Source organism: Raphanus sativus, chromosome 5 (genome assembly GCF_000801105.2).
Source record: "Raphanus sativus cultivar WK10039 chromosome 5, ASM80110v3, whole genome shotgun sequence".
NCBI lineage: Eukaryota > Viridiplantae > Streptophyta > Magnoliopsida > Brassicales > Brassicaceae > Raphanus > Raphanus sativus.
The window spans coordinates 27,991,916-28,016,357 of record NC_079515.1 but is presented as its reverse complement, the minus strand read 5'-3'; the positions used below and the strand labels follow the sequence as shown (position 1 = coordinate 28,016,357).

Here is a 24,442-nt window from a genome sequence, read left to right as displayed (position 1 = left end):
CTGGGATATTTCTAGCATGTCATGTGATTCTGCATGTTGGTTTTGATTGATGTTGATCTATATCTGTTTCAGTCCAGCTTTGTGGTCGGAAGAGTAGTGTGTTAGCCGCCGCTAGATAACACAACTTTCACATATTCATATTCAAATGTAAGCACTTATAAATATATCTTAATAAAATCTCACCATTTGGAATAAAACATTCCATAAAAAAATCCAGAAGAAGATATGTATATGTACAATTATGGGAGAGAAATAAGTGGAATAAATTTATATGATTCATTAATCTGTCATTCCTTTTATGTTAAGTAGTTAAAGCCTTAGTAATGGTATAATCAACAAAATAAGTTAACCAAATATTCACCTCAAAACATATTTATCTGATCCAGTGATGTTAATCAGGGATTAACTGATTATCCAAATTCAAATCAGCATATAATGCATGATGTTGGTCACTAGATAATAATCGGATTAAAGTACCGATAAAATCATTTGCAATTTTCAAACGAAAATGGGGGCAAAAGAGTAAAAGCACACATCCCGAGACTTTGGGTTATAAATGAAATCGTCTGGGTTAAAGCGACGAGTTGACTCGGTTTCATATAACTATAATAAACGGCAGTCTCTTCGCTTTCCTCTTAACTCCTTCTCTTTCATGGCATTTGACGAGAGCCTGATGATGATGTCTTCATTTCCAGTCGTTGAAGAAGATGTCGGATTCCACCAGATACGGAGCTCTCTATCTCGACTCTCTGTTTGCACAACCTCCGTTTACGACGACGAAGCCGCCAAGAATCCGCCAGACCTGGGTGTTGCTGTCGAGTGTTTCGACGGAGCAGAGGCTGACGGAGAAGTCTCCGATGACGGAAAAGAGAACGTTCGAGAGTCCGACTCCGACAAAGAGACACCGAAGTTTTACACCCTTCCGGCGACTCCACCTCGCAGGAGAAGAAAAAACTCAGTCACCGGAGATATATACGCGAACGAGAGTAGCAGAGACGGCAGCAAGAGTAGTAGTAGTAGTTCACGAAGGCAGAGGAGGGTACTCAGGGAAAAGAAGAAGAGAGGTCACGGCTTTAACGGCGCTGACGGAGAGAGTGACGGCGGTAGCGAAAGGATGGGACTAACGGTTTTAACGAGAGCGAAAGGAGGAGAGAAGTCGCTGAGGATGGGACTAGAAGAGGTGAAAGCTTGCAGAGATCTCGGGTTCGACTTGGAGGTTCCGGGTCGGATCTCTGTGTCAGCCGGGTCGAATTTCGATACGCAGACTAGTAGTGGCAGCAACTCCCCGATCGCCACGTGGAGAATCTCCAGCCCCGGGGATGATCCGAAGGAGGTTAAGGCGAGACTCAAGGTGTGGGCACAAGCTGTAGCGTTAGCTTCTTCCTCACGTCAAGCTTAGCTTCTTAAATTTGTCCTCTGTTTTTAGGTTTTACTTTTGTCCTCTCTTTGCTTTTGCTTCAAGTAATAGCTAAACTTTTAGGGTTTTTTAATGTTTTTCTTAATGCGTTTAATGAGATTTACGAGCTTTAGACTCAGTGGTTGTTTCAGTGAAAATAGCAACGTGTAACCCTAGCGTGCGCTTCACTATGGTGAAAGATAAAGCGATGTACAATAGGAATTTCAAACACACACAAAAGGGACCTCACAGAACAGAACAAAGATTAAGACTTTTGACATGGAAAGCAGAGCTCATGATCTGTTTTTGAGATTCGGACGTTTTGTATTAGAGTCCAATGAATAAAGGAATCTGTTCTTTACCTTTTTTTCATTATTATGATATATTCTATTCTGTGTAATGACATGGATTTAGTCACTAACTTAGATTCGACATCTGAAGCAAATGGTTATAAATAACTTAAAGAGGTATGAAAAGAATAAGGTTTCTGACTCTATACCTACTAAACTAGCCTACTAAAGAATCTGAGGTAAGAGTTTTTGTCAACACTAGAGGGACCAAAGAAGCACTAAAGGAAACGAGATCAAATCTTTGAAGAAGCTGTTTAATCAACACTGCATAAAAGCTTATTTTAGCACAATAATTGAACAAGTTTGAAAAAAAAATGAGAGATATTGGATTACTCATTGGAAAACCAGATGGTGACATGTTTTGTCGCATGGATAAGGACAGTCAATGGCTTTAACATTGTTGGTTCGGTCGAAGTACCAGTCACCTACAGACTCTGCCACTCTCTGCCAACCAGAAAAGACAATCATGTTTTTGAGCAACGTTTAACAATGTGATTGCTACTATGCGTTAGAAACAACGTGAAGGGCACTCTTACTTTTCCGTCTAACTTGGGAGAATCTTGAGCAAACCAAGTGTCCTGTGTCTCAGACTGACAATGAGTGAAGCAAGAGTTTATGAAAAGACCGTTCTGGGGAGATGCTGAAAATGAGTTTAGGGCAAGCACCATTTGTTTCCTGAATTCTATTTGGTGGACATAGAAACCATTAGTGAGTAGAGAGTGTGACAACAGTATCTACTATTAAACTTTGAATTTAAATATTTCACCTTGTAAGAATTGGAGCTGTGATGAATTACAACGCGAGATATCTGATTTGCATGCCTTCCAGACGCCTCTTGGATCAGCAGATGAAGGAGCTAAGCTCTGTCGGACCTGAGGAAACATTGTCGGATTAGATTTAAGAGCTAGATTATACAAGAAAGAGACATGATTAATTACCTGCCACGAGTCATATGCTGAGTTGAGAAGAAACATTGGAGTTTTGATGTCGGAAACCAAGTTCTGTGGAAAGAAGCACTGAAGAGAAACGGCACAAAGGATTACGTTAGCTCAAGCCTTGTCTACTGGTAACTTTTCTGATCAAATGTTGATGTTAATAAAGTGAAAGATATGTACCCAAGTAGGATCCGAATGGTCTGTACATGTACTGGACATGTCCTTTTGGAGGTTCTATAAACTAAAAGTATTAGTGAGCTACAATAAGCACAGATAAATTGTAAACAAAAACTGAGATTACCTGGACTGTAACAACACCTTGAAACATATTCCTAAGCGAGTGACCCCCAGAGACATCCACTCTGCATTTTTCTTTCAATTTTCGTTAGAAAATGAATACTTCTCCTAACAGAAAAGGCAAAAAGTTGAAGAGATTTTACGCGTCTAGAAACATTCCAGCATCACTTAAGCACTTTACTTTTGTAGAAAGAGGTAATCGTTGTCTGAAGTCATCACAGTGCAGGATGGAAGCGTATCCTCCGGCTGAACATCCAGAAAGCAGAGCCTGTACACTTGCAAGTGATTAGATAAGACGAAAAACAGAACATAAAACCAGAGGAAAATAAAAAAATGCAACAAAGACCTGGTCTGCTTTCTGCATGCCTAAAGACATGAACTCTTCCATAGCAGCTTGCCAGATTCGTCGTCCTCGATAGAAAATTTGCGAACCCTATGATAGAAAGTCGTTGTAACAAATTATAAGACAATTAATTTAATTGTATTTTTCTTTTTCAAAAAAAAAAGAAAAACAAATTATATTAGACAAAACCCTCTTGGTTCACAGAATATGAAACAAAGTACAATCTTGTCTCTGACTAACCTCGTCCTGACTATCCCCATAGAAAGACGCACCATCACAGTAACGCAACTTGATTCTGTTCCAGTTATAGAAGTCTGCAAAAGCCACCAACAGATCAACTAACTAATACAAAATAGTGTGCATTTATAAAAACTCATAGTAATACCAGGATTCTCTTGAGGTTTATTGCTCAATATCCCAGTGAAGTTCAACGCTTTCTCCATGAACTTAGAGGAACCACGCCGAGTTGTTTTCCGAAACTCACAGCTACTATGATTGTCACACCATCCTCCACCCTATAGTTAAACAAGTTATATTTATTTTAGCTTCTAACTTCTAAGTCAAGTCTCTCTATATCAATGGTCAAAGGTGCAGATACCTCAAGATGGATGAGCCAACTGTTAGCACCAGAACCAAACCCATGATCTAGATGATAACCAGGTAACGTCCCATCTAGGCACACTGCACATCAATTCAAAAGTGTGAACAGAAACACTAGGAGGCTAAGTTCTACCAAATCGTTTTCCATCAATAAGAACAACGAAAGAGAGCGAGTGTGTACCAGCTCCTTTGGAGTCAGCTCCCTGAATCAAGGTGAGAGGCACCATTGAAACCTTAGACGCCATCAGTTCGGTATCCAGTATCAAAGTATCTCTTGGTTTCTCAAATCCATCGCTAGATCCGCTCCGAACTGAGCATAACGAGCACACAGCCACCGCTATCCACAGCCACACGCTCCTCATCTCCGGTGAAACGCAGCTGGAGCGCGAAAATTTGGATTAGAAAAATGATTTCTGTTGAGGCTTGACCACTTTCGGTTATGTGAATTATTTTTTTTTTTTTGTCAAACTTGTGAATTATTACTCTAATCACAAGTTCATGTTGAACAAAAAAAATCACAAGTTCATGAAAAGACAAAAATATAAATAAAAGAATTTTGTTGTAATAAAAAAGAAATGGAAGCTTTGTGATAATTATGTTCCGTCACGTAACTCAATACATTTGTTTTGTTTATTAATAAATGTATAAATCTAACTGAACAAAATCCGTTAATTATTTCCATATTTCAATATCTGCTTCCGAATTAATTCATTCATTTTGGAACACTTTTATTTATTTTTGTAATTAAATATTTTCTGGCTGATTTTGATTTATGGCCATAACGTTTCGGATTTGATAATGAAGATTGAAATATCTAAATCCCGGAAGGAATAATGATTTTAGCTATTAAAATATAAATTCTATAAATTAATATTCAATAATTTAAAAATTTCGCTGGTTCCAACTTGGACCAATGTAAAATATGACATAAATTGATATCTAATTCCAATTTAGACCAATGTAAAATATTACATAAATCGATAAAATAATAAAATAATATTTTTTTCAGAAAAACTTTCATATAAATATATGATCTCAAAATATTATAAATTAATAAATAATACAAAAGAACTTATGCATATATCTAAGATATTCTACTAAAATATAAGTCTATTTTTGTCTCTTTCTTCTTAAAATTAAAATTCTTTTGGAGTTCATCTCTAACTTTTCTTATTGCTTCAAGAACTATTCATATTATCTTCTCGAACTGCATCCAAAAATTGTGAAGAGTTTTAGAGATGACAATTGTTTTTTTTTATATGTAACTGTTTCAAAGGTCATGCAGCATCATCTTTTGGTTCTCATCAATATTAAGAACACTAGCCACAATTTCTTCTAAACTTTGAACTTTCAAGCACGTATCATTTTCACCGGTATAACCGAGTAGGCTATTGACATCCTTTCTATTCCTATAGCCAAGATTATTAATCACAATCTCAAGTTCATGAATATTGCTTTCACTAGTGAACTCCTCTTCTAAAATTGTTGATATGCCATCTTCTGAATGGATTTTTCAGTGTCGAAAGCAATTACTATTGTCTCTTGGTGAACATTGACTATCCAAGCTGCCACAGAAAAATTCATAGCATCCAAAGCATTAGTCTTAGTTGGATCTGATTGTCCCAATTCATAACCTTCTAAATTTTACGATAAAGTCTTCTAAGATAATACGTCTTAAAAGCTTTTATTATTCCAGCATCATAAGGTTGAATTTTTGATGCCATATTAGGTGGCTAAAAGAACAATTCAACATTCTCTAGTCCTTCAATATTTTTTTGGATGTGCTGAACACTTATAAACCACAAACAAAACTTTTCTACCATGCATTTTCACTATATATCTATTAATTAATAAAATTTTAAAATTTCAACATTATTAATTTATAAAGGTTTTACTGTATATAGAAAACAAAATGGTAAAAATATATTATTGTTGACTGTTGTTAACTAATGTGAGCTTTTCACCATTCACAACAAAAAAGTAAAGAATATTTATGGATCTGGTTTAAATACTAACTAGATTTTGATATGTGCATCCGCACAGATATATTTTTCAAAAATATGTTGCTAATTATTTTTTAAGTCACTATTATTATATCATATATGTGTCATTATATAATTAATCATAATTTATATGTACCATTATATAAATAATCACATATATTATATTTTGAAAACTTAATGTGAAATATAAAAACTATAATTTAATTTGATGTTTGAAATTGTGCTTTGGATTGTATTTTTCTTATATATATTGAAAAGTTATTAGAAAATATTTTAGTAAAAATCAATTTTTGAATATATAAATCTTAAATTATTATTTTATTTGAAATATGTATATAAAGTTTAAATTTTGTTTTATGATTATTTTAAACAAAAAATATTTTTAGATAATTAGATTGTGTTATTTTTGTATATTTTAAAGTTAGTTCAAATAGATAGTTTCTCATAATACAATAAATTTTCAATTTTTTTAATAACATAAACTAATTATTTTTTTTATTAAGATACTGTTATCAATGTTTTCAGACAACACTATATTCATTTTTATTGTATTATTTATTTTCCAAACAATTCTCAAATGCATTTTAATTTTAATAATATAGATAGATTGCTTCAGCTTAATTAGGATTATATTATTTTATTCGATTAACATATCAAATACTTCAATTCTAGATGGATGTTTGTAAGGCCGCATATATTTCCAGTTTAAAAGTTTATAAAATTTATATTGGTATATGCGCACTTAGAACGTTCACTAATATATTTAACTGGTATCAAAAAGAAAAATAGAATCAAACATCAGAAAATTAACAAATAAGGCTAGTCGTTATAAGGATTTTTAATTAGGTTTAGGCTTCAAGATGTTCGATTATTATAATACTACGTGCCCTCTGAATCAGCTAACAATTCATTCGTGGGTATATTATATTGCAGATCTGATTCGTTTACATTCTTATATTGGAAACATATATCAATTTTCGTTTTAAGTTTACAATGTGATGTTGTATGTTTTTCTTGCATTCTCGATATATTATTAATTAGTGGTTGTTTCCAAAATCATTTCCTCCCTTCGATATTTTACTTGTTATAGAGATAACGTTAAATATAAAGAAGAAGAAGAATATAGTTTTAACGGCCACATCTCAAGAAAAAAAAAAGAATATTAGTTTTAGATAATGCTACTCGGTATATATACAGTGAAAGATACAACATACTGCATGATACTTTTTACTCCTTTTGTTCGGTATATGTACACTTGACATTTCAGAATATTTCAGTACTTACCTTTATTTTCCATTTATTCTTGTACATTGTTTATGGGATATGGAAGGTCACGGAAAGTGCAAATTACTTTTTTTGAGCAACAAAGTGCGAAATGACTAAGAAAATTATATGATCAAAGTAATTGTATATTGGCAAACACCTCATTTTGTTTCATGCATCAGTAGTATGTGTGTGAAGGATACGGTGGATCACTATCATAATCACCATATCGCCAAGTCACCATCAACTATCATCATGTATTTAAATATTTTATATTAGTGCAAGCCATTATACAGTTTACGGAAAATTACAGACCCAATATTGATTTAAAAAAAAAAGACAATCCCAATGAATAATAACAAAATTTATCGTATAAATATTTTCAGACATATATACAAGGGATAATTCTTTTTTTTTGTAACTGAACTAGGGATAATTCTTTTAGAATAATAGTATACTTTTAGGATATTCCATACAGACACATGTTTTGAGTCCACTGACTCCACTTGACAACGGGTATCATTTATCAAAGTTATCAAGTAGTTCATACTATTATGCAGCGTTTAACAAGAAAAAAAGAAACATTACGAATTTGCAAAACAAAACATAAAGTAAGATAATTAACCTAATATTATAAGTGTCCGCTTTTTTGAAATTGCATTCTATAAATACAGCCAGTTCATGCACAAACGATCATAAGCTCTATCTCTCTCCTCTCTCACTAAATATATCTATTAACTCTATTCTTCTTGTTCTTCTTCACGAGGTTAAGTATGGATGAATTTGGAGCTAAGTACGAGTGTTTGTTCTTTGGTAATTCACATCATCTTCAAACATATCTTTTCTTTCTCTATGCAAGTTTCTGAAAAGTAATGAATAAAAAAACTCTGTCTTGGTGATGACGTTGTTGCAGATATGGACGATACTCTATACCCTTTGAGAATCGGAATCAACCTAGCATGTCGAAATAACATCCAAGGAAAAGAGTCTTAACGTTTCAATATTAATTGAATCGTTATATAAACTTTTAATTATTTAGCTAACAGTTTGTTGTCTTAGCAGAGTTCATGCTTAACCAACTGGGAATCGAAGAGAGTGAAGTTCCAAAGATGTGTCTTGATCTTTACAAAGAATATGGAACCACTATGGCTGGTCTCAAGGTATATCATTACTCTCCCATCCATTTCATAACACAGTTCTTGAACCTATAACAAAAACAGAACCGTGTGTTGTACTACAGCTCATGGGTTATGAGTTCGACAACGATGAGTTCCATGAGTATGTGCATGGAAGACTTCCGTATGAGAAACTAAAACCTGATCCCATCCTCCGTAACCTTCTTCTCTCTATGCCTCACCGTAAGATCGTAAGCTTCCCTCCACTTTTCTTTTTTTTTTTTACTCAAGAGTTTTCCCGTTTTTTCTCATCCTCTGTGTCTTTTTTTGTTCTTTCCTCCATCAGATCTTTACTAATGCAGACAAAGCTCACGCGACACGAACTCTTAACCGTTTGGGTCTAGAGGACTGCTTCGAAGGAATCATTTGCTTTGAAACACTAAACCCTTCTTCTAACACTAACACTCAAATCCTCTGTAAACCCTCTGTTCAAGCCTTTGAAGCAGCCATACGCATAGTAGGCATCGTTGATCCACGCAAAACGGTAAAATAAAGAAAAAACAAGTCGAAATAATCTTTATAACCGTTTCAGACACTAAAGTCTGTATGTTTTTTTACAGATGTTCTTCGATGACAGTGTTCGTAACATCGCTAGTGCTAAAGCAGCAGGGCTCAAAACAGTGTTCGTGGGTGACTCGGTGCTAGTTCCAGATGCAGACCATGCACTAAGAAGCATTCACAACATTAAGGAAGCTATACCTGATCTATGGGAAGACAACAAAGATGATAAGCTCGAGGTGATTGTTCAGCAAGTGGCGGTTGAAACCATGGTTCAAGCTTAAAAGACAGACACTTTAAATAAGAATCTTACATGTGATTAAGAGGAACCTTTCATTGTACTTTCAAACTCATATGTAATCATAAATAAATAAAAACATAAGACCATCATAACTTGAAACTCTCATAATAGCAAAAACAAAGATACAACATTGAAGGCTTCAAGCTTCAAGTGGGAGCTCTCCACAGGCATAGATTCTGCAACCTTTCTTGGGAACATTGAAGGCGCGTGTCTCCTGAGATTCAAGTGTCCTCACAAGCTTCATACCTTCAAGGACTTGTCCAAACACAACATGCTTGTTATCTAACCATGAAGTCTGCACATAACAACAACAACAACAACAAAAAATATGAATCAAAAAGGAAAACAAAAGTATTTGAGTTTTATTTAGATGATGTGAAAGAGTTTTGTTACTTGGACAGTGCAAATGAAGAACTGGCTTCCATTAGTGTTAGGACCAGCGTTGGCCATGCTCAAGATTCCAGGTCCAGTATGCTTCACTGCATATGCAACAAGAAGCATTATTAACACCTCAAAAGAAGTAAAAGAAAAAACACTAGAAAACAAGAACTTGTCTTTGTTAGTAGTAATATACTCACATGTGAAGTTTTCGTCTTCGAATTTGGCACCGTAGATACTAATACCTCCAGTACCCTGTAGAGGCCATGTTGACAATTTATAAAGAAACATCACATAAAAAAAAACACTTTCTTGGGAAAAAAATAATTAAATAAAAATAATGAAAAAAAATTACATTTCCCTCGGTGAAGTCACCTCCTTGGATCATGAAATCTTTGATGATACGATGGAAGGAAGAACCCTTGTATCCATACTTCTTCTCACCTTAATAAACACAAAAACATTATTCATTCATCTTAAGTCTAATGGTTTAATATAATATATTTACAAAAGATAACATTATGTTAATTACCAGTACACAAGACACGGAAGTTTTCAACGGTTTTAGGGACGACATCACCAAACAGACCCATCACAATCCTTCCAGCGACTTCACCACCAATCTCCACATCAAAGTAAACCTTGTGTGTCACTTTAGCCTGAGGTGGTTCCAGCACTTCTTCTTCCTCCTAATCAAATCAACACAAAGTTCATTTAGCAAACATGATGACATATCTATATGATTATTATTATATATGCTTTAATAATAATAATCTTACAGCAGCCATTGATTTAACGCAAGCTGTTCTTTGGTTCTTGATGGTCGCATAAGAAGCTCCGGAGAATTGCTTAAGAGGGAAACTTGCTGCATAGTGTAGACTCGAAGACAATGCAGAACCGCCGACACAAACTGATTGAGTTGTTTGCTTTGCTGAAACTAACTGCGATTTGACAACAATCTACAGAGAATACCAAAAAACAAGGAGACAGATTAATTCGATGACAGTCACAAAGAACTAACTAAAACCATCATGAATTCAAATGTTAGGAGTTGAGAGTTACGAACCTGAGCAACAGAGCGAGAAGTGTGAACCATCTGCATTGAAGACAGAGACGCCATTGATTGGTGACTAAGAAGATGACTTTAGTGTTTTGCTTTTCACAACAGTCTCTAGTTTCAGATAAGAGAGAGAATAAGGAACTGCCTCTCGAGCCGTTTTTATGCACTTTTAGTTGATGATATCGTTAACACCTCACGCTAACTTACGCCGCATTGATTTAGCCACAGATGTTCATATCTACTAAGCCCATTCCAGTGTTTACTTACTTTTCGGCCCAATAAGATCTTCTCTTTGCTTACCTCTCTCAAATGTAATAATCTCACTTACTACTGATCTTAAAATTGTGAAGGTTGATGAGGTGTTGAGTTGTTAAAATCAAGTGGTATTTATGTTTTTTAGAAAACTAAGATAAATGGGTTTATATGATGTTAAACAAACTAGGATCTGTACTAATAATATAACTGTAATATGATGAGTATGAACATATTGCTGAATAATTTTATCTTCTTAAATTATGTTAAGAAGACAAGAAAAATAAGTAGAAGCGATTATTAAATTAAAAAAGGGATTTAGGTAAACATCTAAATATAATTAATTTATCTTTCTTCAGATAATGGTAAAAGAAAAGGAATCAATAGGAATATAATATTTCTTCTCATTCTTTCCCTAATAGTGGTCACCATTCATACGCAGAATCTCCAAAATAGGATTTGATTATCCAAACATGCATAATACATTGATCAGTGATTTCTAGCTTTATGGAAGTTAAAGAAAAAGAAGAAAATAAATAAAAGAAATCGTAAATTAAACATTTGATAATCATCTTCCGAGACATAACATAATTAAGTTTCCAAAAAAAGGATTTTGATTATCCAACATTAACCTTCTTTTTTTTTGTCAACCGATTATCCAACATTAACAAAACTAAGAAACTGTTCTTTTTTTATTCAAACTTTTACTAAACCAAAAGAACTAGAGTCCACCACGAGGAATAGACCTCAGAAACACCACCATTGGAGGAGGAGGTGGGGGTGCAGTGACAATCACAAAGTGATAGTTTTTCTGAGTCTCGAGAAGTTCAGTAACCTCGGTGATGTCAGCATAATCTGCCTCTTCCAAGTGTCCCAAGAACATTATTCCCAACGATGGTTCTGGGTTCTCAGCTGACCACGAAACTATGTCCTCCAAGATCTTCGTCATCTTCGCACGTTTCTCTCCTGAAATTAACAACACCGTTCAAGTTATGTACACACATTATATTTAAGTAAAAAAGATTTTATTTTTTTTCAGAGAAAGATATTAATAACCTGCGTGAAAATGATTGAGCTTAACATCCTCCGAGGCCGAGGCTTGAAAGTCAAGACCGGTCAAATCACCGTAGATCCGGATCGAAGTAGGACCACGTAGACCAACACTCAACATCATCTCTCTAAGAAACGGCACGAGATCAGATGAAGTGCGTCCCGCAGGGATCTTGCATTGGTCCATGTCCCAGAAGACTCCTGTCCCATTCGCTGACAAAGAACACACACAGACAGATTCAGTTACTACAAACAAACAAACACTCACAATAAAGACAGAAAAGAGAAACCGTTCAGAGATACGTGAATACATTAATTATCATATCATAAAGTCTCTAATTTTGTTTATAGAGTGGGTGGGTAATCAAATCAAACACAGAAATTATCAGATCTGCAGCAAACTGTGTCTAAGATCTATAAAGTTTATCACTTTATCTAACGTAGACAAGAGAAGAGATAGTGAGAGAAGAACTTACAGACGTAAGGTTCGCTGTACGAAGCCATGGTTTTTTTTTCTTTTTTGAGAGCAAAGCTTGGAAACTTTAGGGTTTTTATGAAGGATAAACGAGGATTAAACATCCATAGCTCCTCTCATTTATAGCAACTTCACGAAGCTTCATCGTGTGACACTCGTCAAGCATCCGTCCGTTTCGAGTCTCGCCTAGTTTTTTTTTTCTCTTTTTTGGTCAAACCGAGTCTCGCCTAGTATGTTTGTCGTTTTCCATCGTATCTCTCCGTACGGTTTTTGCATTTAGTCTTATCTCCAAGAGCCGTTGAAGCTTGGGCTCTTGGGCTTCCACTCCAACTGGGCCGACTTCTTTGATCTGTTTGGTGGAGCGACACCGCTTGCTATATATATGATTTATTATCAAGTCTAATTTTAACTTGCTAGTTCGTTGTTGTTTTTTTTTTTTGAGAAAAACCACGACGCTAAAGATATTTTTTTGCTAGTTCGTTGTTGAATAAAGCATTTTGTTCAGTACCCTGTAGAGACCATATTGAAAAAAAAAGACAATTTAGAAAGTAGTAGTATCACATAAAAGACACAATGTGTACACAAGGAGGTGACTTCACCGAGAGAATTGCTTAAGAGGGAGACTTGCTGCATAGTGTAGCCTCGAAGACAATGCAGAACCGACACAAAGTGATTGAGTTGTTTGCTTTGCTGAAACTTTCTTTACTCTTTGATCCGTTTGCTTGGAACACGAGTAATATATACTAAGTAAACCCAATAAAGTTGTATGACGATAATGTTAAGAGTCCATTAGCAGCTTTTGCTATATGTTGTTGAATAAACATTTTTTTTTACCGAAAAAACTGTACTAATTATAATGCATTATTATTTCTAGCTTTTATGGAAATCAAGAAAAGGCAGAAAAAAATAGAACAGATTATTAACCCATTAAAAATCTAATAATTAATTATATTTTGCTTTCCGAGACATAACATAAGTTTCCAAAAGAGGATTTGATTATCCAAACATTTACTAACAACAAATACTCTACTTATTTCTCTTCAAAAAGTTCATTAAAAAAGAGTTCATTAATACTTGCTAGATAAAAACAACAACTAGAGTCCATCACGAGGAGGAACAGAGCTCAGAATCATCACCACAGTTGGAGGAGGAGGTGGGGGTGGAGATTCTGGAGAGACAAGGATAAACTGATAATTTTTCCGAGTCTGGAGAAGTTGAATAACCTCGGCGATGTCAGCATCATCTGCGACTTCTAAGTCTCCCAAGACTAGTACTCCTACCGATGGTTCTGGATTCTCACCTGACCACGAAACAATGTCCTCCAATATTTTCGTCATCTTAGCACGTTTCTCTCCTGAAAAACACCGTTATAAGTAAAAAAAAGATTAATAATAAAACAAAAAAGATTAGAAAGTGAAGCAAATTTTATATATATATATATTCACATGACCTGCGTGAAATTGATTGAGCTTTAGATCCGGGGATTGGAAGTCAAGACCAGTCAAATCACCATAAATCCGGATCGAAGCAGGAGGACCACGTAGACCAACATCCAACAGTTTCTGTCTAATCCTCGGTACGATGTCAGCTGCAGTGAGTTCCTCGGGGATCTTACATTCGTCTATGTCCAAGAAGACTCCTGTCGCAGCAGCTGACAAAGAAACATACACACCGATTCAGTTACGGAGACAGACGACAATAACACACATATAATAATCAAAATAAATGCAGAAAAGATAAACCTTCAGATAAAAAAAGTCTCTAGTTTTGTTTTATAGGGTAATCAATCACATAAATTATCAGATCCGCCGTTCAAACCTCAAAGCAAAACTAAATGTCAAGATCTATAAAGTTGAATACTAGAGAGAGTGAAGGAACTTACTGTCGTAAGGTGCGGAGAACAAAGCCATGGTTTGTTAGCAAAAAGGTTGAAACTTCTAGGGTTTTGTGAGGATGATGAACGACGACGATAACCCCTCGGCTGTCTCTCTTTTATATATAGCAACTACATGGACCCTTCTTAATCTTGTGACATTTGTCATACGCATAGGTATGTTATCCGAGTCTCGCCAAGTATGTTTGTCGTTTTCCATCACACCTTTCCGTACAGTTTGCTTTTTGGAAGCTGCTAGACTGTTTGGCTTTGCTCTTATTATCTCCTTTTTTCTGTGGAAAGAGCTGTTGCAGCTTGGGCTCTTATTTTTGAATCTTCTTTTTGGGCCTGTATTCAAACTGGGCCTACTTCTCTTTAGATAACAAAGGAGATCTACTTACTTCAACCTAATTGTGTATGCTTAAGAATCATCTCAACCTAATTAATCACATAAGTTTGCCCAATATTATATGACGACGATGGACGATCCATTTTCAGTGGGCCCCAGTATAAAGGCCACTTAAACTATTAAACCCATTATCTAAATGTGACTCCAGCTTTTTTGCACTGGCAGCTTGCTTTAGATTGTATCATACATGTATATTAATATTTTGTAAAATGGTTACGAGTCATTGAAGTAAATGTAAGTTCTACTTCTTGACTAGACAATTGAGGTGAATTTGCAGCTCTTAGAAGTTAAACCTTCCTATTGCTGTTTAATTTTAAGTAATGATCTTGAATCTAACCCGGTTTAACCTTAAGAGAAACGCAAACCGAAACTTTAAAGTTACATACTACATCTGTAAGAAAACGACATCACATCTCTCCACCGTTGCTTTGCGTTTAAGTTAGTTTAGCTTCGCATAATTTTCCTCAACAAATCCATACACGTTTATATAACGATCCAATCTCAAACATAATGATATCAGAGATGCACACTAGAGTTTAAGAAGAAAACTTTCTAAAATATATATACAGTGGATCCATAATTAAACAATGGACACGAGATGTTTTGGGTTCTTCTTTGTGTCGTTATCTCTCACTGTGGTTGCTATTGCTTACGATCCTGACACCCTTCAAGATCTATGCGTTGCAGATCGCACTTCAGGTACCAGACATCGACAACTCTGTAATTTCAGTGTGTTTGCTTTTGTGTTCTTGTCGTTATAGTGTCATACGAGGAGAATTATATATTGTTATATGATTTACGCAGGAATAAAAGTGAATGGGTTCACTTGTAAACCTGAATCGAACATCACCGCCTCAGATTTCTTCTTCGCCGGAATCGGCAAACCAGCCGTCGTCAACAACACTGTCGGATCCGCCGTCACGGGAGCTAATGTCGAGAAGATCGCTGGGCTTAACACGCTCGGAGTCTCCCTCGCGCGCATCGACTACGCTCCAGGAGGTTTAAACCCGCCGCACACGCACCCGCGCGCCACCGAAGTCATCTTCGTGTTGGAAGGCGAGCTTGACGTCGGATTCATCACGACGGCGAACAAGCTATTCGCTAAGACGGTGAAGAAAGGAGAAGTGTTCGTCTTCCCGAGAGGACTGATTCATTACCAGAAGAACAACGACAAAGAGAAACCAGCGTCTGTGATCTCGGCTTTCAACAGTCAGTTACCGGGAACTCAATCTATGGCCGCCACGCTTTTCACGGCGACTCCGGCAGTTCCAGATCACGTTTTAACGACAACGTTTCAGATCGGGACGAAAGAAATCGAGAAGATCAAATCTAAATTTGCTCCGAAGAAAGGCTAAAAATCGAGCATCTTATTATAAATTGCATTGTTATATATTTTTCATTATTTGATATTTTTGAATAAAGTAAAAAAAAAAGTTTATTGATCAGAGTAACCTGCTGTATCAGTTGGACTTAAACAAACTTAGAGACGAGATATCTCTCTCTACAGACCGAACCCAGGAGAGAAAGCTCAAAGCTGTACAACTTATATATATACTAAAAGCTGTAACACCAAACAACACAACTTGCCTACATTTATATGTATTAAACCGAGCACTTATCACTTATCTATCCTGAGGTTATGACAGAGATGTCCGAGTTCCGGCCGTGACCTCATCCAATCCAAGAATTTCATTTCTTTCGGTGACGTGCAGTAGAGGTAAGATCTGAATGTTATCAGATAAAAGTAGCGCCTGACCATACAAAACCAACAATCAAAATTATGTGTTTGTATATGGAAACAAAATTGAACCGAAAGGATGGTTTGGCTCTGTTAAACCGGAAGGTGGAGTTAATGTGACTAACCTTAAGGCTTTAACACCCATGTCCATGATGTATGAACGGTCTTCATCTTTTGTATTAGGAAGCTTGTTGAGTTCTTTGGTGTAGTAACAAATGTCTTCCTTCAAATGTCCTGCACCAGCACACCTGCAAAGATGCAAAATAATACAATTAAGTCATGAGCTTAGGCTATGTGGTTAATTAAATATGTCAAAAAGAGATTTGATTTGATTTTACTTACTGTTGGATTATTCCATCTACGTCTGCTTTGCTTTGAGGACCATGAGAAAGCACTCTTATGAGACTCAGTATGTCACGGTAATCTCCCATACTCAACGTTTCTTCATCACAAGCGCGTGAAGGCGAATCATCTTCCCCTAAGGCAGAAGAATCGGAGTTTGGTGTAGCTGTAAGCTTCTGACCAGGTTGAAGCACGAGACAGGTAATGGCCATTGCGTAAGAAGCTCCTCCAAAACCGGTGTGCGATACAAACAAGTAACCCCCAGCGGAACTGTTGAAAATTGTGTACACCAGTTAATAGAAGGAACAGGTTAAGTGAATATATAAAACGAAAAAGAGATGACTGATGCTTACTCGTCTTTACAATACTGGATCGCATCTAAATCAGTAGCTAATGCATCTCTTTCTCTGGTTAATGGTATTCTCCGGTAAGATATGTTGTAGTTTTCATCTTTAAGAGCAGCATATACTTCTGCAGGTGTCTTCACATTCTCCGGTTGAATATTTTCCCAGTATCCTATAACCCGAGACTCATTTGATGCTGGGCTATACTCTTCACGGTGTAATAGCATTCGACCTCCAGTTTCTCTAACCTCTGACAATATATCTTCCTTCAACCGTGTTTCAATGCTCTCTACCTGCATTGAATATACAACAAATCAATGAAACGTGTGTTATATATAGTTAAAGGTGTGATTTGAGGCACATACCACAGCGCCGGTTATCCCCACATGCTTGAGGGTATCGACTGGTTTACTCAATTCTCTCAAGACAAATGGAGTCCCATTGATGTAAACAACTGCTTCTTCTCTCAAGTCTGTTACTACAATTCTTGCTGCGGAATCCCCACCTTCTTCTTTTAGTTTGGTTCCTAAATAGGCAAGCATCTTTTTAGCTCCGGAAATTGTGGGAGTTGCCATGCTATACACAGGATATCTATCGACCTGAAATGATTTTTAGCAGTTGATATTAGGCAGTGATGTCAAGGTGAAGGACGTTACCATAGTAAAAAGAGTCACGTATAATACCTTGTATACGTGAGGTGCACCAGTAATCTGCACACGACTTGAAGTTCTTTGACCAGGGAAAAAGTATATTTTAAGTATAGAACCTTTGCCCAATACAGAACCACTCCGTTCGTTCACGATTGACTCCATGACTGCATCACCATGTTGTGATTCGTGTTGTGCCCGCAGTTCCTCCTGCACGAATAATATTAAAAGCTGTAATGTGCAGAATAATGATAACATTTACAGTTTTCCAGCCTAAAATAATGAGGCGATGACTCACAGGAATGGTAAAAAATCGTCCAGGCCTTAGCCTTATGCTCCACTTCATCGCTTGCACCTCAGGTCTCTGATTCAGCCAATTCTTGAAAGTCACCTTAGACCCTCCTTTAGCAAAGAAGTCATCAAGAGTTTCACTTCCAAGATATGCTGCAAAGGCAATCAACCGGAAGTATCTCTCCAAATATTCAGCGCCACGTTTCAATGCAGCACTTCTTACTCTTGGCTCAACGTGTTGTTGGTTGAAAACTTTCCTATACTGCAGAACAGCTTCACGAATATTTTGCAATGCAGAACATCTATCAATCACAGCATCTAACGCCTCACGAGATTCAACTCCATTATCGAATAATCTAGTGATTTTCCACAGCAGAAGGATGTCGTCCATTCCAAATGTACGGCCGTGTTGGTCATCGGTTCTTCTTCCTGAAATACGAGGTCTCGTTTCAGCGGTATTGCTTCCGGTTTCTTCACCACCACTTGAGGAATCTTCATCCACGATTTCATGGGTCATGACATCATATAAAACCTTAATAGGTCTTCCATAATTGATGCGGAGCTTCACCAGACATGCAATAACAGTTCCTGTGGTTGTCCTACCTCTCCCCATCTGCGAATATCAAGTGACAAAAAAACGAAATCTCTTTGTAAGTTGAACAGCAAAACTCAAGAATACTTTAATATATCAAAATACCAATGCAGATCAGGAAGCTCCACCTGGCAATTGAAGACAAAAGCTGTGTCTTTGGAAGCAGAAGCGATATTGGATGTCAATGTGTCAAAGTCCGAGCTTTTAGGCGCTTTACCATCGGTTATAGGTACACGCGCATACTTAATCGGAAAGCCATCAGCCTCTAAACTTTTGTACACCTCGAGGGGTGTTTGAACAGAATCAGCATCCACATGTTCCCATAAGTCAAAAATCTGTCCATCCTTGGTTTCGTGAATGACCATTATTGCACCATCATATCGCCTAGCTTCTCTCAGAATATCCTCTTTCAAACGAGCCTCCATTCCTTCGACTCTATCACGATCGATCCCCTAAACAAAGACCAATTCAAAAAAGCCGAAGAGAAATTAATGATAGCCACCAAAGATATTGCAAATAAATAGTATCTGCTAATAAACTGAAAACACACAGATTATTTACCGTATATTCTAGCATGTTCTTATATGGTCTTTCAACTTCACGTAGCACGAACGGTTTCCCATTGATGTATATAACAGGTTCTTCTCTCATGTTATGCCAAAAAACAGGCCGGCCACCTCTTGAACTCCCAACCCTTTCAATGACAGATCGAATACCATCTATAGTCGGGTTCGCTACACCATACACAGGAAATCCTGGAACCTCTCTAAAATTCGGTGCTCCTTCCACCCTCTCTGGTAGACTTAAAATTTGACAACCTGGACTATGATCACTCTTCAGAACAGTCTGACTTCCCAGTACTTCCCCACTTCTAAGTGCAGCAACGACACTCATCTCATGAGGCCGCCCGTCAGTAGATTCTGCAATTTTCGTCAAAGAAGGCTTCATAGCCGCATATCCAAGGGCACCCATAGGATCTCTCCTGAGCAACCTATAAGAGGAATATGAACTTACATGAGACACCTGAATATCATATGCAGTCTGAAACAAGAGTACCAGATTAATTTTACCTGCGAAGAATGCTATAGAGCTCTGGCCTAGCTCGCATCCAATCAGAAAAACTGACATGACCAAGCGAACCAGATTGGAGGTAACCACCCTCTGAATGAAGGTATACAGCAAAGCATATAAGGAAGTAGTATCTTTCCAAGTACTCAACAAAGAATGAGAGTGCTGCCTCTCTCTTCTTTTCATCAGGTTGACGCAAAATGCTACTCCGATAGGTTGCAATTGCCTCTCTTAAGTTCTGTAAGTAAAATTAACGATAATATTTAAACCTTTTACTCCAATTCAAAACCCATAAGACAAACACTACAAAGTCTATATATCAGATCGTATACTTCAGTATTAAAATTAACAAAAAGATACCTGCATGGATGCACATTTGTCGATGACTTTATCAACTTGCCTTTTGCCTTCTACACCACCCTGGAAACATGAAACCAGTTAATGTTTAGAACTTAGAACCAGCCGGGCCAGCAAAATGATCAAATAACGACAAACAGAAAGGGACCAAATACCTCTAAGACTCGTATCAAACTCCTAACAACTGCATATTCCCCTCTACGGATTGCCTCCTCAGAATTTGGCAGGTTTATAGTTATATTTTCACCAGCTTTAAAGATTCTCCCAAAAGAGTTGTTTCTTGGGAATCCATGATCTTTGTTCAACAAAGATATAGCAAAGAAAAAAGGCAGGTTAGTACAAACTTCTACCATAATATACTGACTTAAAAAACAATCTGCCATGACTCTTTGGGTCTAGTTTATATTTTGTTCCAGAAAACGTGGCTAATGGACTTACATACATGCATTAAGAGAGTTGAGATGTGATTATTGGCTAGTCCATACCGTTTCATTTCTTTCTAAACTATGAAGCACTACGACTTTAGAAAGGGTACAAAAGTAGACAGTTCAAAATAATGTTCTCCAAATTAGGTTCTATAAGAATATAATTTGTAGAAAGAGCATTCGTTAGATTATATTCACATGAGGATGAAATACCTGATGCTCCAGTACGCTTGAAATAGACGAGAGTTGCAATCACCATTCCAGTCGTTGTACGTCCACGTCCCATTTGACAATTAAAAATTATCTCCGTATTAATGTCAGCTTGAGATATCTTCTTAATCTGCAAACACATGTAAGTTAGTATATTAGTTGACAGTGACGTATTATGTTATGTATCCAGCAAATACCAAATGGAAAGAGAGAGATCACTGAAGGTTGTCGAAGTAATGGTATAAAATTAAACTCCTCTAGCCTGGTGTTTTACCAAAGTTTACCCACAAAAATGTTCTCACTAATTTATTAAGCATAAAACTTACCAACACATCAAAATCTGTTTCTTTAGGTGACTTTTCATCCGTTACAGGAACACGCTCATAATCAACAAGGTACCCTTCAGCTTGCAGTTCTTCGTATACCTGAGTCCAGAGAAGCGTATAAGCAAAAAAAAAATGACATGGAAATCACATTAAAGGGTGCATGATCTGTGTCAAACATATTGATTATTCATTCCAAAGCTTACCTCAAGAAGCGTCTTTAAGGAATCAGTTGAGACAGGCTCCCATTGGTCCACCATCTGACCATCTGGCAGTTCATCAGTGACAAGTATCTTATTCCCATATCTGTGATGCAAATGGTCAAAACACACCCCAAAGTGAAAACAATGATACAAACAAAGTTACATCATCTGTAACACCACGTGGATACAGTGAAATATATATACCTAGAAGCCTCCATGAGAATATCTTCTTTCAACCGTGCTTCCATTTGCTCTACCCTTACCCTGTTGATTCCCTGATCAAAAAGATAAACATACAATCAGAAATGAAAGGAATACGCCGAATAAGATATTCGAGTGGAGATGACGTGCTTTAACCAAACAAACTAATGAATAAACGCTAATTGACGAACAGAAAAGGTGTCTCCGAATGGATTGACATGATGTAAACTAAAGATCAACTCAAAAAAATACAAAGAGGGCAAGGCTTTGTACCGTGTACTCAAGGTTGGTGAAAGGTTTCTCAACATCACGCAGAACAAAAGGTCGCCCATTAATGTACACTACCTGGAAAACATGTGCGAGTTAATAAGACGAGAGTATAAAAAACAACGATGAGTGAGAAAAGTAAGATGGATATATATATATATATATATATATATATATATATATATATATATATATATATACCGGTTCCTCCCTAAGGCTAATCCAAAGAACTTGAACTTGTTTGCTGTCCTTGTGAGCTCCAATGTGCCTAAGAACATTCCGTATCCCAACAGCCGTCGGGATTGCAACCCCGTGAACTCGTAGTGAATCAGCCTGTCACCACCAAACCAAATCAGCCTTTTTATCTCATTTTTGGAACTTACAAACAAAGGAACAGCTCTCTCGTTGATATACATCTCTAGAAATGAGATCACACATTACTCACGAACACATACACACACACAATACAACAAGATCAAAAGCTATAGCGAGTGTTGACCATCAAAAGCTATATGGATTTCGACGCCCTAGAGATTTGGTTCGTTTTCTGATCCCAAACGCATCCGATTTCGATTTGGCAGCTCGTAGATAATAAAATAACAAACAAAAAAGGAGAATCGAGACCTGACGGTAATTGGGAGCGCCATCGATCTGAGGAGACATACGCTTATTCTGACAGCCTGGGAAATGATCGCTCTTGAGAATCGTCTTCTTCCCCAGTACAGATCCGTCTCTCAGCTTCATCACCTGCTCCGGCTCTTTCGGTATAGACGCCATCTCTCTCATCCAACCAACACACACACACTTCTCTCACCTTCTTCCTCTTTTTTCCACTCCTTTAAAACGACAAACCAAAAAAAAAGATACCAACGCGAATGCGAATAGGATCGCAGGAATATTCTCGGAGACAGCGAATGAGAAAAAAGTTTTAAGTTTTCTCGCGCGATGAAAAGGAAAAATCTTAAAGAGATTGGGTTAAAGAAGAACAAACGGATAAGGTCGCGAGAGATAGAACGAATCGAATAAAATGAAAGAGAGAGAGAGAGAGAGGTGCTGCTCACACGCTAAATTGTTCAGCTAGATTAACTTCAAGGGATGTGTCCAACGAGAACTTATATACTCAAGGGATGTGTCAAGGGAGTATAATACATAGATTGGTAGGAGTATTAATTTATGGAAATAGTAATCACAGTTAATTAATTATAGAACTTTTTATTCTTTAGAAAGTCATAACGAGAAAACCATCCAGAAGGTTCGTTTTTTTTTTGGGTAAAGCGAGTAGAGTCAAAATAAAACCAAACTTTTTTATTTTACATTTGATTAACTGTTTTAGTCTTTTTTTTAGCTTAGATTCAGTTATGGTTTTCTAGTTCTTTCTTTTAAGAGAAACCAGGAATTGTGTAACATAAATTATTTTTTAAGTTGAATTTTGTACTGTTATTTTATTATTTAGATGAGGATTCAACACGTTTAAAAGCCTGAAGCTAACGATAAAGATATATGAATTTTGTTTATTTATATTTTAGATAGGTAATACTTAGATATGCTTAGTTGTGTTGGTAATAAAGTGACTTTTTAAAAGCAGCCTCGGCCCACCGAATAAGAAGAGGAATTATAGAGGTAATAAAATCTCTATTGGTCATTAGATGGGTTGTGGGTCTTGCCGTCACCCATGAACGTGTAAGGCGTGTCTTTTTCTTTTATACTTTTTTATAAATTGCTGTCTAATCTTGTTCTTTTTTTCTGGTAGTAAACTAACGAGAAACAGACTGTGTTGCAATATGATCTGTAGTTTTAAAATTTTCACAAAAAATGTGTACAAAGGTTACATATTAATCTGTAGAAAAACGATAATAGGATATTGATGACAGTGGAATCATCTTTTCGGATGCGACAGAGGAATATCACCCACCATATATTTGGTGATTTTACCTACATACAAAAGAAAAATCGAGCACGACAAAAACATACGTATCCATGCTCACAGCCTGTGGCAAGCAAAATATCAGCATTTTAATAATTAGACATATATATCAAGAAATGAAAGAAATAAGATAAAATATCTTCTATTTCTACAAGCTATGTTTAGATAGGCCTCGGTATGGATCGGATATCTGGATTTTTGAAGATATTTGTGATTTATTTCGAATTTACGGATATCTATTTTTCCGATTTGCTTTGCTTCGAAAAAATATGGATATTCGAAAACCGGATATCCAGAAAATAAATACATATTTGCGTATATTTGCGAATACTTGCGGATATTTGCGAATACTTACGGATATCTCATTTTGTTTTGATTAATACAAATAATCTTAAAAATTTGACACAATTTTTTTTGTAAAATATTTTTTGCATGATATAAAAGATAAAAAATTAAAAGAAGTAGTGAATCTACATATTTTGTAAATTCTTAACTTAATTAAAAATTATAATAACACAAAATTTAAGAAAAAAATTATAATTGTCATAAATGATTTCTCTTCCTTTTATGTAATACTTTTATATAAGTAATAATGTGAATATAATCTGTCAAATCATATGTTAGAATAATAATTAGTATAATTTTATACATTTAAAACTTTAAATATAATCAAGATTTACATGTATTTATATATTGACAGATCAGATCGGATATTCGCTTTCCAAAATTTTAATATTTGTGATTTGCTTCGAGTTTAACGGATATTGAATTTTAGTATTTGTTTTGTTTCGAAAGTTTACGGATATCCGGAATTTTCGGATCAAATAGTAACGAATGACGAATCGAATCAAA

At 36.2% G+C, this 24,442-nt stretch overlaps 8 protein-coding genes across 8 annotated transcripts; 3 read left to right on the top strand and 5 right to left on the bottom strand.

The window, feature by feature from the left end:
- The first annotated feature begins 581 nt into the window (after positions 1-581).
- Positions 582-1,572, top strand: LOC108859537 (uncharacterized). Its single transcript, XM_018633442.2, has one exon. It carries the CDS (start codon positions 653-655, stop codon positions 1,397-1,399), a length of 747 nt encoding a protein of 248 aa, XP_018488944.2. The 5' UTR covers positions 582-652; the 3' UTR covers positions 1,400-1,572.
- Positions 1,573-1,958: 386 nt separating this feature from the next.
- On the bottom strand, positions 1,959-4,392 carry LOC108857659 (pectin acetylesterase 6). Its single transcript, XM_018631668.2, has 12 exons — positions 4,103-4,392; positions 3,920-4,002; positions 3,707-3,836; positions 3,562-3,635; positions 3,325-3,411; positions 3,122-3,246; positions 2,983-3,043; positions 2,862-2,915; positions 2,685-2,762; positions 2,513-2,618; positions 2,283-2,428; positions 1,959-2,190 (listed from the first exon to the last, which is right to left on the bottom strand). Exons 1-12 carry the CDS (start codon positions 4,281-4,283, stop codon positions 2,080-2,082), a joined length of 1,236 nt encoding a protein of 411 aa, XP_018487170.1. The 5' UTR covers positions 4,284-4,392; the 3' UTR covers positions 1,959-2,079.
- A 3,466-nt stretch (positions 4,393-7,858) lies between these two features.
- LOC108856803 (uncharacterized protein C24B11.05) lies at positions 7,859-9,260 on the top strand. The gene is made up of 6 exons (XM_018630690.2): positions 7,859-8,000; positions 8,101-8,166; positions 8,250-8,347; positions 8,428-8,553; positions 8,649-8,846; positions 8,923-9,260. Exons 1-6 carry the CDS (start codon positions 7,961-7,963, stop codon positions 9,142-9,144), a joined length of 750 nt encoding a protein of 249 aa, XP_018486192.1. The 5' UTR covers positions 7,859-7,960; the 3' UTR covers positions 9,145-9,260.
- Positions 9,134-10,766, bottom strand: LOC108856802 (peptidyl-prolyl cis-trans isomerase CYP20-3, chloroplastic). The gene is made up of 7 exons (XM_018630689.2): positions 10,606-10,766; positions 10,319-10,498; positions 10,072-10,228; positions 9,895-9,983; positions 9,740-9,794; positions 9,555-9,640; positions 9,134-9,456 (listed from the first exon to the last, which is right to left on the bottom strand). Exons 1-7 carry the CDS (start codon positions 10,657-10,659, stop codon positions 9,301-9,303), a joined length of 777 nt encoding a protein of 258 aa, XP_018486191.1. The 5' UTR covers positions 10,660-10,766; the 3' UTR covers positions 9,134-9,300.
- A 618-nt stretch (positions 10,767-11,384) lies between these two features.
- LOC108860336 (uncharacterized) lies at positions 11,385-12,556 on the bottom strand. The gene is made up of 3 exons (XM_018634233.2): positions 12,378-12,556; positions 11,908-12,114; positions 11,385-11,817 (listed from the first exon to the last, which is right to left on the bottom strand). The coding sequence occupies exons 1-3, from the start codon at positions 12,478-12,480 to the stop codon at positions 11,573-11,575; spliced, it is 555 nt and encodes a 184-aa protein (XP_018489735.1). The 5' UTR covers positions 12,481-12,556; the 3' UTR covers positions 11,385-11,572.
- Positions 12,557-13,303: 747 nt separating this feature from the next.
- LOC108861814 (uncharacterized) lies at positions 13,304-14,478 on the bottom strand. Its single transcript, XM_018635771.2, has 3 exons — positions 14,259-14,478; positions 13,827-14,027; positions 13,304-13,730 (listed from the first exon to the last, which is right to left on the bottom strand). The coding sequence occupies exons 1-3, from the start codon at positions 14,284-14,286 to the stop codon at positions 13,471-13,473; spliced, it is 489 nt and encodes a 162-aa protein (XP_018491273.1). The 5' UTR covers positions 14,287-14,478; the 3' UTR covers positions 13,304-13,470.
- A 668-nt stretch (positions 14,479-15,146) lies between these two features.
- On the top strand, positions 15,147-16,103 carry LOC108861813 (germin-like protein subfamily 2 member 4). Its single transcript, XM_018635770.2, has 2 exons — positions 15,147-15,357; positions 15,463-16,103. The coding sequence occupies exons 1-2, from the start codon at positions 15,246-15,248 to the stop codon at positions 16,011-16,013; spliced, it is 663 nt and encodes a 220-aa protein (XP_018491272.1). The 5' UTR covers positions 15,147-15,245; the 3' UTR covers positions 16,014-16,103.
- LOC108861812 (uncharacterized) lies at positions 16,076-22,754 on the bottom strand. Its single transcript, XM_018635769.2, has 19 exons — positions 22,291-22,754; positions 21,868-21,999; positions 21,673-21,744; positions 21,403-21,473; positions 21,202-21,301; positions 20,999-21,097; positions 20,676-20,802; positions 20,193-20,332; positions 20,041-20,100; positions 19,683-19,918; positions 19,174-19,603; positions 18,741-19,064; positions 18,028-18,633; positions 17,766-17,939; positions 17,448-17,681; positions 17,092-17,375; positions 16,739-17,008; positions 16,522-16,644; positions 16,076-16,409 (listed from the first exon to the last, which is right to left on the bottom strand). Exons 1-19 carry the CDS (start codon positions 22,450-22,452, stop codon positions 16,277-16,279), a joined length of 3,777 nt encoding a protein of 1,258 aa, XP_018491271.1. The 5' UTR covers positions 22,453-22,754; the 3' UTR covers positions 16,076-16,276.
- Between the last annotated feature and the right edge of the window lie 1,688 nt (positions 22,755-24,442).